Genomic DNA, 12,718 nt, shown 5'->3' on the forward strand with positions numbered 1-12,718 from the left:
TGAACTTATAGACATTGCTTTAAAAAGAAACCTTTATCTAAAGATCTGACGGCTGAATCTATGATTCGTCATTCATGAACATTGATACATAGATGGGTTGTATCAATGTTCTTTTATCTTTGCTTTTTAAGAGGGTTTGATTTTTAAGGTTCTTAATACAAAATCCATCATTTCATATGATGAGCAAATAACAAAGCTTTAACCTAACTAAAGCTAATTCCTTGTCCTACCATAAACGGGAAAAAATTATAGCTTGATGCCCATTTGGAGATACTACCAAACATATATATATATATATAGAGCACAATGGAATTTTCAAAAAATTAAAGTGGAGGAACTCATATCACTGAAGATTTCATTCATTGAATCATAAACAAACATGAAGCATTTTCTTAAGAGATCACCTCATCTACATACTCATTTATGCAAAGTACTTTTAAACATGACTATACATTGAAGTGAGAATAATACAGCTCATGTCAAAGTACAGAATTTAGATACCAAAATGCCACTCATCCTTCATTGTTTTTCCGTCTGAAGAATGAGGTGGCAAAGGTTCTACACGGTTTATTTAGATTCAAAAAATACAATATAGACATTCTAAAAGTTAAAAGACCCCACAAACTACCTAAGAAAAATACCCTATAACAAAAGGGTATCAAAAATTGGCCCGTGCACCTATTGTGAAAAATAGCTGCCAGCACTTTCCAATATTTTAGATAGGGAGGTTAAGGCACTGAATTCCAAGTCCATAACTAACTTGACAGCAACCTCTGTCAGTTAAAAACAGTAAGGAAAAAAAAAAAGGAGACTTTCCAGGATCTGTTGCGTGTGCGAACAAAATCTCAGAGTTATTGATTTTATAATTATATTGCCACAGTATGAAACTAGCTAGTAAAGATAGATCAAAAAGTGGACAATATTGCAGGAGGTTTGGTGGTTTCAATATTAATGGAAGAAGATGCAGGCAAGAAGGAAGGAGAAGGGATATTGAAAAGTTCTTCGCGACGAAAATGGCGAACAAATCGAGTACTTGGTACAGAGACAAGCCTATGCCAAGCTTGATGCCCTTCACCACCTTTTTTTTCAAATGCTTCAGTTGCATCAAGTCGACTAATATTCCACCCGAGTTGGCTCTCAAGTCTAAGAATATTTTGACGTTGACATGTTGCCAATTTGCATGTATTGGCCTTAATTTTTTCAATGGCAACTTGAAGAATCCTATTACGGGCATCTTCATCTATTAACTTATTATTCTCATTTCTGAAATATTGGTCCAATTCTGGAACTCCAATTGCACGTCTAATTCCATTTGTGTAATCACCTTCAGGGTTGAAAAATTCTCTCACTTCCTCTACTAACCCTTCATTCACCATCTTATCCACTCGTTCTGACACGAATCGACGCAGTACTGCCAGGTCCACATCAATCCAGAGAAAGCAACATTCGTACCTGGATTTGAACTCAATGTCATCATTCACTAGGGCCTTAATGTACGAATTCGACCCTCCAGCAATTATCGGTAGGTGACCCTTTCTTGTTATTGATCCCACAGCCATCGAAGCATGGTGAACAAAGTCAGTGGAAGTGAAATTTTCATTAGGGTCAGCAATTCCTAACAAATGATGTTGGATTCCACAGGTCTCCTCCTCTGTTACCTTATTTGTGACTATATCAAGACCTTTGTACACTTGCATTTTGTCACTGTTCACAACCTCTGCTTGAAAATGGTTGGCTAGATCAATTGAAAGTCTAGATTTTCCAGTCCCTGTTGCTCCCATAACTATCACCACCTTGTCCTTTCGTCGACGGGGCATAAAGGGATCGATAGTTAGACCCTCTCGGAAATTAATAAGTGGCTGATGATGAACTTGTTTGCAAGAAACATATGACGCAATATTCATCATCATGTAAAAGCTATAAAACCTGTGAACAAGTAGAAAAATGGAACAATATTAGTAATAAAACACAATTCAAAATAAAAAAGCTTTAAACCAATTGTCAAGGTTGGGGCTGAACCCTAAACATAACTCTCGGTCATGAACTTCTAAGCCAGTTAACTAAAGGTTGCAATTTATTAGGCAATGTCATTTAAAATTATCTATACTCTAATTTTTGTTTTTGCATATTATTCATACGTGTATTTAATATATTTTCCAACGACGCATGTCGGATGGCAGCCCTTGGGCCTATGGTGTCTCCACCCCTGCTGGCTGCTGGTTGTATAAATCAAGAAATTATAAAAACTAAAATAAAGTCTTGAGAAAAGAAGATATAGAAAGTCTATATTTTTGCAACATCTAGTCGATAATTCCAACTCTTCAGCCCCGCAAAGCCTATTACTATCTGTTTTGGCGAAGTTTAGTAGGTTAAATAAGACCCTCGCAACACTCAATTTCAAAAAAATGAAAAGGTTAATACAAAAAGTCGAGATGACCACAAAACGTACCTTTTTTACAAGACTAAGAATTATGTATGCGGTAAACAGTCTGCAGAAAGCTTCCAACTAATTCCTCTCTGATCAAAAGTTAAAGGAATGTGCGTTTAGTATGTGTTATCTACAGAAGTATGGAGCTTTTGTTATAAGATCGAAAAGGGTATAGATCTTTCATTTGGTGTAATTCTCTGAGGGCTCAATCGTTCAAGTGAAGCCCTATTTATTGAGGTTTGGCATCTTCACTATGACGTGTTCATTATGTGCCACGTCTTAGCTTGATTTAACTAATTATACCCACTTACACTGTAAATGAAATTTTAATTTCACACATCTAAAAGGTTAATTGTCTTATAATTTTCACGTTGTTACTTTGACTGACAGTGGATAGTCAGTTACCTTTAATGAAATTTTACAGTAATCCTGATAGTGTAAAAAAGATTTTACATTAATTACCAATGCAGAAAAATTTAAATTAGTTTAAGCTTATCTCCATATTTTTTTAAAGGGTTGTAGTTATATCTATTGACCGTGTAATTTTTTTTATTACCAGTGATTTCTTACATGCGATTGATTGCTTAAGTATTTTTTTCACCATAGTAGAACTCAAACTCCAAAAGGAAAAGAAAGAGCTTGGGTCTATCCGTGGCCCAGAATTGGGGTAAACAATTGATATCACAGTTATCATGCACCATGCTCAAGTATTTACAGCCATAAATTCATCTTAAATTACAGGAACACTTTGAAAAGATAAAAATGAAAAACAACACACTCTTTGGTTTATCATATAAGAGCCAAAAAAACTCATCATCCAAAACATCAAGAAACAAGAGGCAACAGAGGGTAAAAATGCAATTTTTTTTTTCATATAGTTGAATAAGAAAAATTAGCAAAAGGAGTGATTGTGTGTATTTCATCTTTTATGGACTAAAATAGTCATTCAAGGCAACATGAAATTAAATGAACATATTCTTGTGGGGGACCATGCATTATGATTCTTGGTTCCAAAAGTTTTTAATTAGGGTAAGGACGAAGTTAAAGTTATTAATTAGAGAATAAGACATAGTTTTTTGCGAAGTTGAACATAAACTAAGCGCCCATCAGAATGCCAAAATTAAAATAGGGTCACCATATAATATCTAGTGAGAAGAGATAACTTATATATACTCGAATTAAATAAGTTAGGATTATCAACTAAAACTAGTCGCTTTGAATTCCCTAATCGATGTTTGTTTAGTTAGTACTTAACTTCTTCTTTTTTTAAGTCTAGGACTAATGCTACTTATTATCTTGGGATAATTTAAACACTTGCAATCACATTACATTATCAACAAGTACTTTTTGGCAACTTGTTGTCCTTAAAGTATAACGGCCAATGAATTTGGTATACAGTGGTTTTGATGCTTCTATGATAAAATAAATGATCTAAAAGGACATGATAAATTATTCCAAGCTCCACATTATAATTTCTTGATTACTACTAGACCACTATTTTAGCTTTGTCTTCTTGTAAATGTTCTTGTTTCCTTTTTTGGTCTTTTAGATGTGTTCTGTACTGCACATTTTAGTTGGCTTTAACTGAGTTCTTAGGAACGATATTTTGCAGAATAAGACAACTACACAACAAATTAGGTATCAATTTTTTTCCCTATAATTAGGAATAGAACATAGATGATGATGATGATAATCATATTAAATCAAGGGGTTCAAATGCCATCGCACTCACTGTTCCTTTGTAGCTATAGGTACGAAATTATATATATTAAAACTTATTCAACTATAGATATTCAAATCAAGTAAAATAAAATGGTGTATCTGCAGGACCCCGGCTGCTCACAATTACCTAATTCATTTTTAGCTTGAACCAGCCATTTGAGGAAATTTTGGATATTTTGCCCCTGAAATTTTTTTATTGGACAATAAAAAAAAAAGAAGAAAAACTATTCCATAGAACTTTTGCATGTTCTTTTACTTTACTATTGCTAAGGATAGGAAGAGAATAGTCACTACATGGCATTTGATTAATGGGAAGATGAAGAATCCTTTTTTTTTTCTCATTAAAGGAATGGGAACATCTGCAATAATTTTTCAGAAAATGGTGAATGGACCTTGGAATCTGAATAGAGATGTTTGTTTACTCATACAATTTTTCTCTTTTTTAAACAATCTTGGGGATTTGGTTTTCTTTTCTTTTTATTTTCCTCTATGGGTGTGTTTGCCATTTGGTATGAAGGAAAAAAAAAATTCTAAAATATTTTCTTGAAAAATAAGTGGTTAACTTACATATTTCGGGTGTTTAGTTAGGTAGCAGGAGATATTTTTTTTTAAATATATAATTTAGGCAAACAGCATAGGAGATGAAACGAGTAAGGACGAAGAAGAAAGGTGATAGGTCGGGGTCTAGGGACCAGGTGGGGTGGCGAGGATAGGGGTGGCCGGGGTGTAGGGGGCTGATGGAGGTAGAAGGGGTGGCGGGGGAGAGGGGCATGGGTGTGGGTTGGGGTGGGGGTGAGGATGGGGATGGGGGTGGTGGGGGATAGAAGTGGGTTGGTGGGGGTGAGAGTGGTGGAGAGGGAGAGTGGGCAATAAGGTGGGAATGTTAAAAAAGATTTTTAGAAAATATTAACCTTCTTTTGGTAATAAAGTCATTTTCATTCAATTGGAAAAAGATGCATGATATTTTTCTAATACATTTAAACCAATCAAACATAAAAAAATTAAAAATATTTTCCATATACCAAAATCCAAACGCGCCCTTTGTTATTCTTTTTCATCTCTTCTTTACCTTTGTGGCTTAATTTGTATGTTAGTTAATAAAATAGCAATAGAGGCACGATATATATCCAATTTGTAATTCATAATTAATTTATTCATAGTCTCAGTTAATACACAAGGTCTTTAAACTGAAACTTCCAAAGATCTACTATTCACTCCGTAAATTCAAAAAGGAACAAAAGGAGTCAGGAATTTATGGCGTTACGCCCCAATTTTATCAGAATATCGAGTTTAAGCATAAGGAAGTATATACATAACAAAATAGTAGTTGTATTTATTTAATTTGCTATGATCATAAAGCCAACTTAATTTCTTGATCAAATCTCATTAACCCTTTGGGCTTTGACCATCTTAATCCGGGAGAAATTTAAAAACAGCTAGATTTACAAGTCGTTATTCAAAAATAGTCATAGTTCAAAAAGTAATCGAAATTTAGCCACTTTTTATGTAAAGATAAATCTGAACAAAAACGCCGTTCAAAATCCGGAAAAATACTCCAGCATAATATACTGGAGTTCTAATATTATATACCGGTCCAGCATAATATACTGGAGTTTGGAGTATTGGTGCTCCAGTCTTCAGTATATTATACTGGAGCCAGCAAAGTATACCGGTCCAGCATAATATGCTGGAAGTTCATATACAGGTGCACCGAACTCCAGTATATTATACCGGACCACTCTCTGTTGCAACAAAGTAGTGGCTATTTTTTAATGACTTGACAAACGATGGTTATTTTTGAATGACCAGTCCGAAAACTGGCTAGACCGTGCTATTTTAACTCTTAATCCAGTTGAGTCGTTTCTACTGGGAGAAATTCAAAAATAGCCAGATTTACAAGTGGTCATTCAAAAATAGTCACATTTTCAAAAGTATTCGAAATTTAGCCACTTTTCATGTAAAGATAAATCTGAACGAAAATACTGTTCAAAATCCTGAAAATACTCTTGCATAATATACTGGAGTTCCAGCATAAGTATATTATAATGGAGTTCCAACATAAGTATACTGGAACTCCAGCATATTATAATGGAGTTCCAGCATAATATACTGGAGTTCCAGTATAATATACCGGTCCAGTATAATATGTTGGAAGTTCATACACATGTGCTCCAATCTCCAGTATATTTTGTTGGAACATTCCGCGCGTTGGAGTTCCAGCATAATATGCTGGAAGTTCATACACAGATGCACCGATCTCCAGTATATTATACTGGACCGGTTCCTGTTGCAGCAAAATAGTGGCTATTTTTCAATGACTTTACAAATACTGACTATTTTTGAATGATCAGTCCGAAAACTGTGTAGCCCATGCTATTTTAACGTTTCTACTTCCTTGATAACTATGTGAAAAAGAAAAAAAGTAAAGAAGTAATCTGGAAGAGAAAATTGACAAATTTAAATTTTAATAAAGAGGGAAAAAAAAGAGGGCCCTAGAGGAAAGTTTCTTACCATTGAACTCTCCATGAATATGCTACCTGCTGGTTGTACGGACTCAAGTTTTTTTTTTTAAAGTTTATTTATAATATTTCCCAATAATATACCTTTTTTTCTGTTTTTCCTTTGTGATGTAGCTTTCGGTTCTGATCACTTTGATAGAATGTGGAATTAAGCTGACAAAGAAGAATGCTTCCCAAAAAAGGCAGGTACCTCTCCCCTTCAAGAATTAAGTGGCCTGGTATAGATTCCTCTTTTATATATATATATATATATTACATCTCATTCTCTTCTCATGTTATTGGAAAATTAAGTCAAAAGTTGCATGTTTTTTACTTTTGGATTTGCAATGGAATTAACTTTTAACATGTGTATGCGGTAAAATTGGAGGGGCCGATTTTGTTGTCATCATGGTGCTTCGTAGGCACGCTTCGTAGGGCTCGAGGTAGAGCTCGAGATACAACTTCGTGGGGGTTTCCAAATGCCCGGCTCTGGGGCAATGTGGATCGACAATTATGATGGAGAAACGGGAAGTTCCCTAGGTACTTGATTGAGACTAACAAGCTAGTATATGGCCGTAGCATGACATTAAATGACTGCATCATCCACGTGTCTTTATAATAAATTCACTTTGTATTATGTTAGGGTTCCCCCCCTGATATATAAAGGGGATCCTGGTCATTTTGCAGACATGCTACAACATACGATATACTACTCACAACATTAAATACAAGAACATTCTCTGCTGTCTAACTCAAACATACTCTCTATTTGATCATATTGCTTACATTTATTGTCTTACATATATTTATTATATTTCATTAATTATTTTTTATTTATTGCTTATTATTGGTCATAAAGAGCCATCATCAAAATTATCATAACATGCCCTTAGCCAGGCATCCGACTCGACCTCGAGGCCCCGTATACGCAAGCTCGAGGCCCCGATTAACAGTCATTCGGTTTGATTATTACACTATCTACAAGCTCTTATCTTATCTTCTAATCTTTTACTTAGCATCTATTACCTAACAACTAGCATAAAAACAGATCACATATTTTTAGAACTATAAAATCAAATCTAATTGTCACTACTATTTTCAAGGTAAAACATTTGGCGCCCACCGTGGGTCTAAAAATAATAGTGATTGTTTTCTTGCTGGTTTACTACATAACGCAAGTTATCTTTCACACTTTTTCTTGTCCAAGATCTTTGATTTCGGGTCAAAATGTCTAACTCAGTAAACGCACATGAAAACAACGGTCTTGAGGACCATGGAGAAAATGGTGTAGTTGTTCCAGGTGTTGGTGTACCACTACGAAACCCTGAGGATGCACCAGAACCAATTCCCTTGGACGTGGTCTCGTGCAACGCTCAACATGTCGAGATAAGCTCCCACACCAACAAGAGTATACATCACGAAAACTGGCAGGAAGCTCAAAAAACCCCTACTCAAGAAGAACAAATGGTTAGCATTCACGTCATCTTCGAGATGTTACAGGCACAACAACTGGCGATTGCTCAGCTGCAAAGCCACCAGAAAACTCCCACCATGGTAGCACCGGAAACGGCTCCCTAAGCCGAGCAGATACCAGAATGATCAAGAAACAACGGGTCGGCAGCCGACCCCGCCATCATAAAGATGCTCAAGGACCTCACAAAGAGGATCGACTCGGGCGAGAAGAAGATAGAAGTTAACGACAAGAAGGTAGAGACCTACAATTCTAGGGTCAATCAAACTCTGGACGCACCCCCGATCCTAAATGGTGTAGATTCAAAGAAGTTCGTACAAAAACCATTCCCACAGGAAGCGGCCCCAAAACCCATTCCAAAGAAGTTCAAAATGCCCCACCTTTCGAAGTATAATGGAACCTCGGACCCCAACGAGCACGTCACTTCTTACACTTGTGCAGTGAAGGGCAACGACCTAAAGGACGATAAGATCGAATCCGTCCTACAAAAAAAGTTCGGAGAGACGCTTTCAAAGGGGGCGATGATATGGTATCACAACCTAGCCCCAAACTCGATAGATTCGTTTGCCATGCTAGAAGATTCCTTCATAAAGGCACATGCTGGTGCCATCAAGTTAGCTACAAGGAAATCCGATGTCTTCAAAAGCAAAGGGAGAACGAGATACTGCGAGAGATCATATCTCGCTTTCAAATGGAATGAATAGAACTACCACCAGTCTCCGACGACTGGGCAGTGCAAGCCTTGACTCAAGGTATGAACGAGCGAAGCTCGGTAGCTTCGAAGCAGTTGAAGTAGAACTTAGTCGAATATCTCATCGTGACTTGGTTGGACGTCTACAACCGATACCAATCAAAGATCAGTGTCAGAGATGACCAACTAGGAGTCACCTCGGGCTCGGTATATCCTAGCAGGCTTCTAGCAAAGGAGCCAAAGACAAACAAAGAAAGATACCGACTATACACTGAAGATAAAAAATGCTCTGAGGCGCAACATACCTCGCAATGACCGAAGGATGTATTGAGGCCAAAATCCTCAGGGACTCGTTAGCAGAGCTGGATTCGATAGGCACACAAGACCGATGGAGGAACCCTGCCTGTCGGAATACAACTTCAATGTCGACATTTCAGACATCATATTTGCCATCAGTAAAATCAGAGACACCAGGTGGCCGAGGCCTATACAATCAGATCCTTCGCAAAGGAACCGTAACATAGTGTGTGAATTTCATGGCACAGATGGTCACAAGACTGATTGCCGACAGCTCCGGGAATAAGTAGCCCGACTACTCAGCAAAGGTCACCTCCGAGAATTCCTTAGCGACCAAGCCAAAAATCAGTTCCGAGAAGGAGAGGCGACCAAGAAGCATGAAACAGATGAGCCACAACATGTCATACACATGATCTTTGGAGGCGTCGATACTCCACAAGAACCCATGGTTAGGAGAACAAAAATATCCATCACCAGGGAAAAGCGAACTCGAAGTTACATAACGAAGACACCCTCACATTCAGCGACAAAGAAATCGAGGCTCTATCTCAGCCTCACAACGATGCCTTGGTAATTTCTTTTGTTGTAAATACTTTTCAAATTAAGCGTGTGCTTTTAGATCGATATAGCTCAGCCAACATTATCAGGTCGAGGGTGGTGGAGCAGCTCGGACTAGTCAGCCAGATTGTGCTTGCCTCTCGAGTCCTCAGCGGATTCAACATGGCAAGCAAAATCATGAAAGGACAAATAACTCTCCCGGTCAATTGTTACAACCCATATCCATATGTGTTAGTTCATGCCATATATTAGTTAACATAAATCCAAGAAGAAATTATCTTTGAGATGATAAGAAGTCAATCTTATTGGTCTTAAGTGATACAAGGGTGTATAAGGGTGATTAACAAGTATTAGAAGTTAAACGAATCAAGGATGTGGTAACTCGTATTTTCAGGTAAACCTAGAGGTTCTTAATACACTCAAGGTCATGTATTAAGGTGTTTGAATCATATAATATCCGTATCATAAGTCTTGAAGTCAAACGAGTTATGAAACAAAAGTCGACAAACGTTGTCGCAACTTAGGTTCATAATTTTACTTAAACATTAGGTTAAATGTTTCTAATATTTTCTCCTAATTTACAAGGAATTATGGGGTTATCTACACACCATATTAAATATCTACGAGTCTAGTTTCCAACGCATTAAACCGTTCATCGATACGATCTCGGAGTAGAGAGATATTCGCGTTTTCGCGAGACTGCGCCAAGCACCTCTCTATGGGGCCCACTAAGTCGGTTTAAGATATTTGGACCTATATAGGATGCCTCCAACCCGTTTTAAGTCATTTCTTTTCACTATTTTCAGACCTTAGAACCCTAGGAACATCCTCTCAAGGTTCTCTCAAGATTCAAGACCCAAAAAAGGGCAAACAACACAAATCAAGTGTCGGGAATTCCGTGGCGCTAGTAAGTCTCTTGTTCTTCTTGTTGTTGCTCATTTTTGTGTTGTTCCAGCTCGTGTGGGAGGTTGTTTTAAAGGGTTTATGTTCTGTAAATACTCCCTAATGTTCTTAATATCAATCCTAGGTGATTTCAAGCCTTCTAAAGTGATTCTAGTGCCGAAAAACACTAATTGATCGCTAGTTTCATTTTTTTGTTGTTGTGGCAGCATTGGAGGGATATTTCTTGGAAATTTAAGGTCAAATTGGAGTTGTTCTTTCTGTATAAAGGTAAGGAACCTCTTACTCTATATGTATTTAAGATTATCCAAGTTGCGGCTAAGCCATTGAAGCTAGAACTTGTGAGATATATATCGAAAGGCTTGGTAGTAATGTTATTGTTTTGTGGACTGTTTTGCGTTGTTGTTGGGCTGCGTATTTTACTACTATCTTGTGGAGTTTTGGAGGAGGAAGGGTGTGGAGAAACACCATATATATGTAGGGTTATGGGCTGATAGTTATTCGTAACATTTCCAGGTTGTTTGACACGACTACAGTGGTCGTCGTATGTATGATGTAATTAGGTTGTGCGTAGACTGTTTTGGGAGGCTCAATATGTTTATTATTGATATTGTTTGGGCTGTTTGGTGATTGTTTGGAATGGTGTGAAGTCATATATATAGGGGAGGTGCTGTCCGTTTCAACGTAAAATAGGTTGTGGTCGATACATAATAGTTATGACGCTTAAATGATAACGATAGTATCGTTTCTCTTATTGTAGACTAAGGAGTTGTGACAATTGCATAGCTTGTGATTGGGGAAGTATATACAAGGTATGTGAGGCTATCCCTTTTCTTCTTTTGCACGACTCCGATTGTACATAATGTAATGAACGAGCTTCCAAAGATACTCTACTCTTAGAAGCTAGCAGTACTTACATTGCTTTCCCTCTTATGGAACGATTGATGTTAATGTTGCTTCTCTTATTCTTATGTTATCAATGTTGTTGGTACTTCCTGATTCTTATAAGGTTCGTAATGAAGAGTTGGTCCTAATAACGTGTACAGAGGATACCGACCTTACGTCACTCCGAAAGGTTTAGAATGTGATTCCATGAGTCGAGCATGCATTATATATATGTATCTATTTTACTCTACCGAGCCGCGCTATAGTCGGCCGTGTACGACACATATTGTGTAACCACTGATCAGTTGGGTTTTACCGAGCTCCACGTGGCCGGGTACGATTCTACCGAGCCTTAGGATGGACGGGTATGTTTTTTACCGAGCCTATTATGGCCGGGTACGATATGATGATGATGATGCCCACAGAGGAGAATGTTTTAAAAGTTTATGTATTTATACATATGTATCATGCATTTCATGTCAGTAGCCCTCAGAGGTACTCAGATGTTACATGTTGTATATTCTCTATCCCTACTTACATTACTGATCGTATTTATGGTTCCCTGCCTTACATACTCAGTACTTTATACGTACTGACATCCTTTTATTTGTGGACGATGCATGTCGTGCTACAGGTCCTGATAGAAAGGCAGGTGCAGCTCCCCCACTATAGTAGGCTATCCAGTTCAGCGGTGATTGGCGAGATCCCTTCTCCGGACTTGCCTTGGTCTTGGTATGCCTTTTTGTTATAGACATTATGGGTATGTCGGGGCCCTGTTCCGGCTATGTTGCAGCACTTATGTTCCTTTAGAGGCTCATAGACAGGTGTCGACTCACGTATAGTTTGGTATGCCTTGTCGGCTAGTTTTTGTTGTATAGTCTTTCATGGTAGTGTGGTAGCTCGTACCTTATATATAGTTTCTTGATTGTCTGGTCATCCCATATTATATATGTTCATGCCATCAGTTTTTATTGTTGGTTGTCCATGATCCATGTCTACCATTTATATTGATCTCGTCAGCCGTAAAAGATAATAAAGAAGGTTAGATAAAATGTACGTTGGTGCTCGGCAAGTATGGTCGGGTGCTAGTCATGACCCTCCAGTTTGGGTCGTGGCATCAACGTGGTTGGCACAACCCAAAATGTCAAGTTTCATGTCATCGAAGAGGACATGAGGTATAACGCATTGCTCGGAAATCCATGGATACACTGCATGAGAGTAGTACCATCCACACTCCATCAAATGATAAAATTTCCGACAAATGATGG

The 12,718-nt window shown here is 37.6% G+C and overlaps 1 protein-coding gene across 1 annotated transcript; it reads right to left on the reverse strand.

Moving 5' to 3' along the window:
• Positions 1-431: 431 nt before the first annotated feature.
• LOC104249486 (adenylate isopentenyltransferase 5, chloroplastic-like) lies at positions 432-2,612 on the reverse strand. Its single transcript, XM_009805920.1, has 2 exons — positions 2,450-2,612; positions 432-1,926 (listed from the first exon to the last, which is right to left on the reverse strand). The coding sequence occupies exon 2, from the start codon at positions 1,908-1,910 to the stop codon at positions 906-908; it is 1,005 nt and encodes a 334-aa protein (XP_009804222.1). The 5' UTR covers positions 1,911-1,926; positions 2,450-2,612; the 3' UTR covers positions 432-905.
• Between the last annotated feature and the right edge of the window lie 10,106 nt (positions 2,613-12,718).

Source organism: Nicotiana sylvestris, chromosome 1, assembly GCF_000393655.2.
Source record: "Nicotiana sylvestris chromosome 1, ASM39365v2, whole genome shotgun sequence".
Classification (NCBI taxonomy): Eukaryota; Viridiplantae; Streptophyta; class Magnoliopsida; order Solanales; family Solanaceae; genus Nicotiana; species Nicotiana sylvestris.

What these genes read in the sequence shown, in the direction of transcription:
- LOC104249486 (XM_009805920.1), bottom strand. Translation starts at nt 1,910, where the DNA reads ATGATGATGAATATTGCGTCATATGTTTCTTGCAAACAAGTTCATCAT.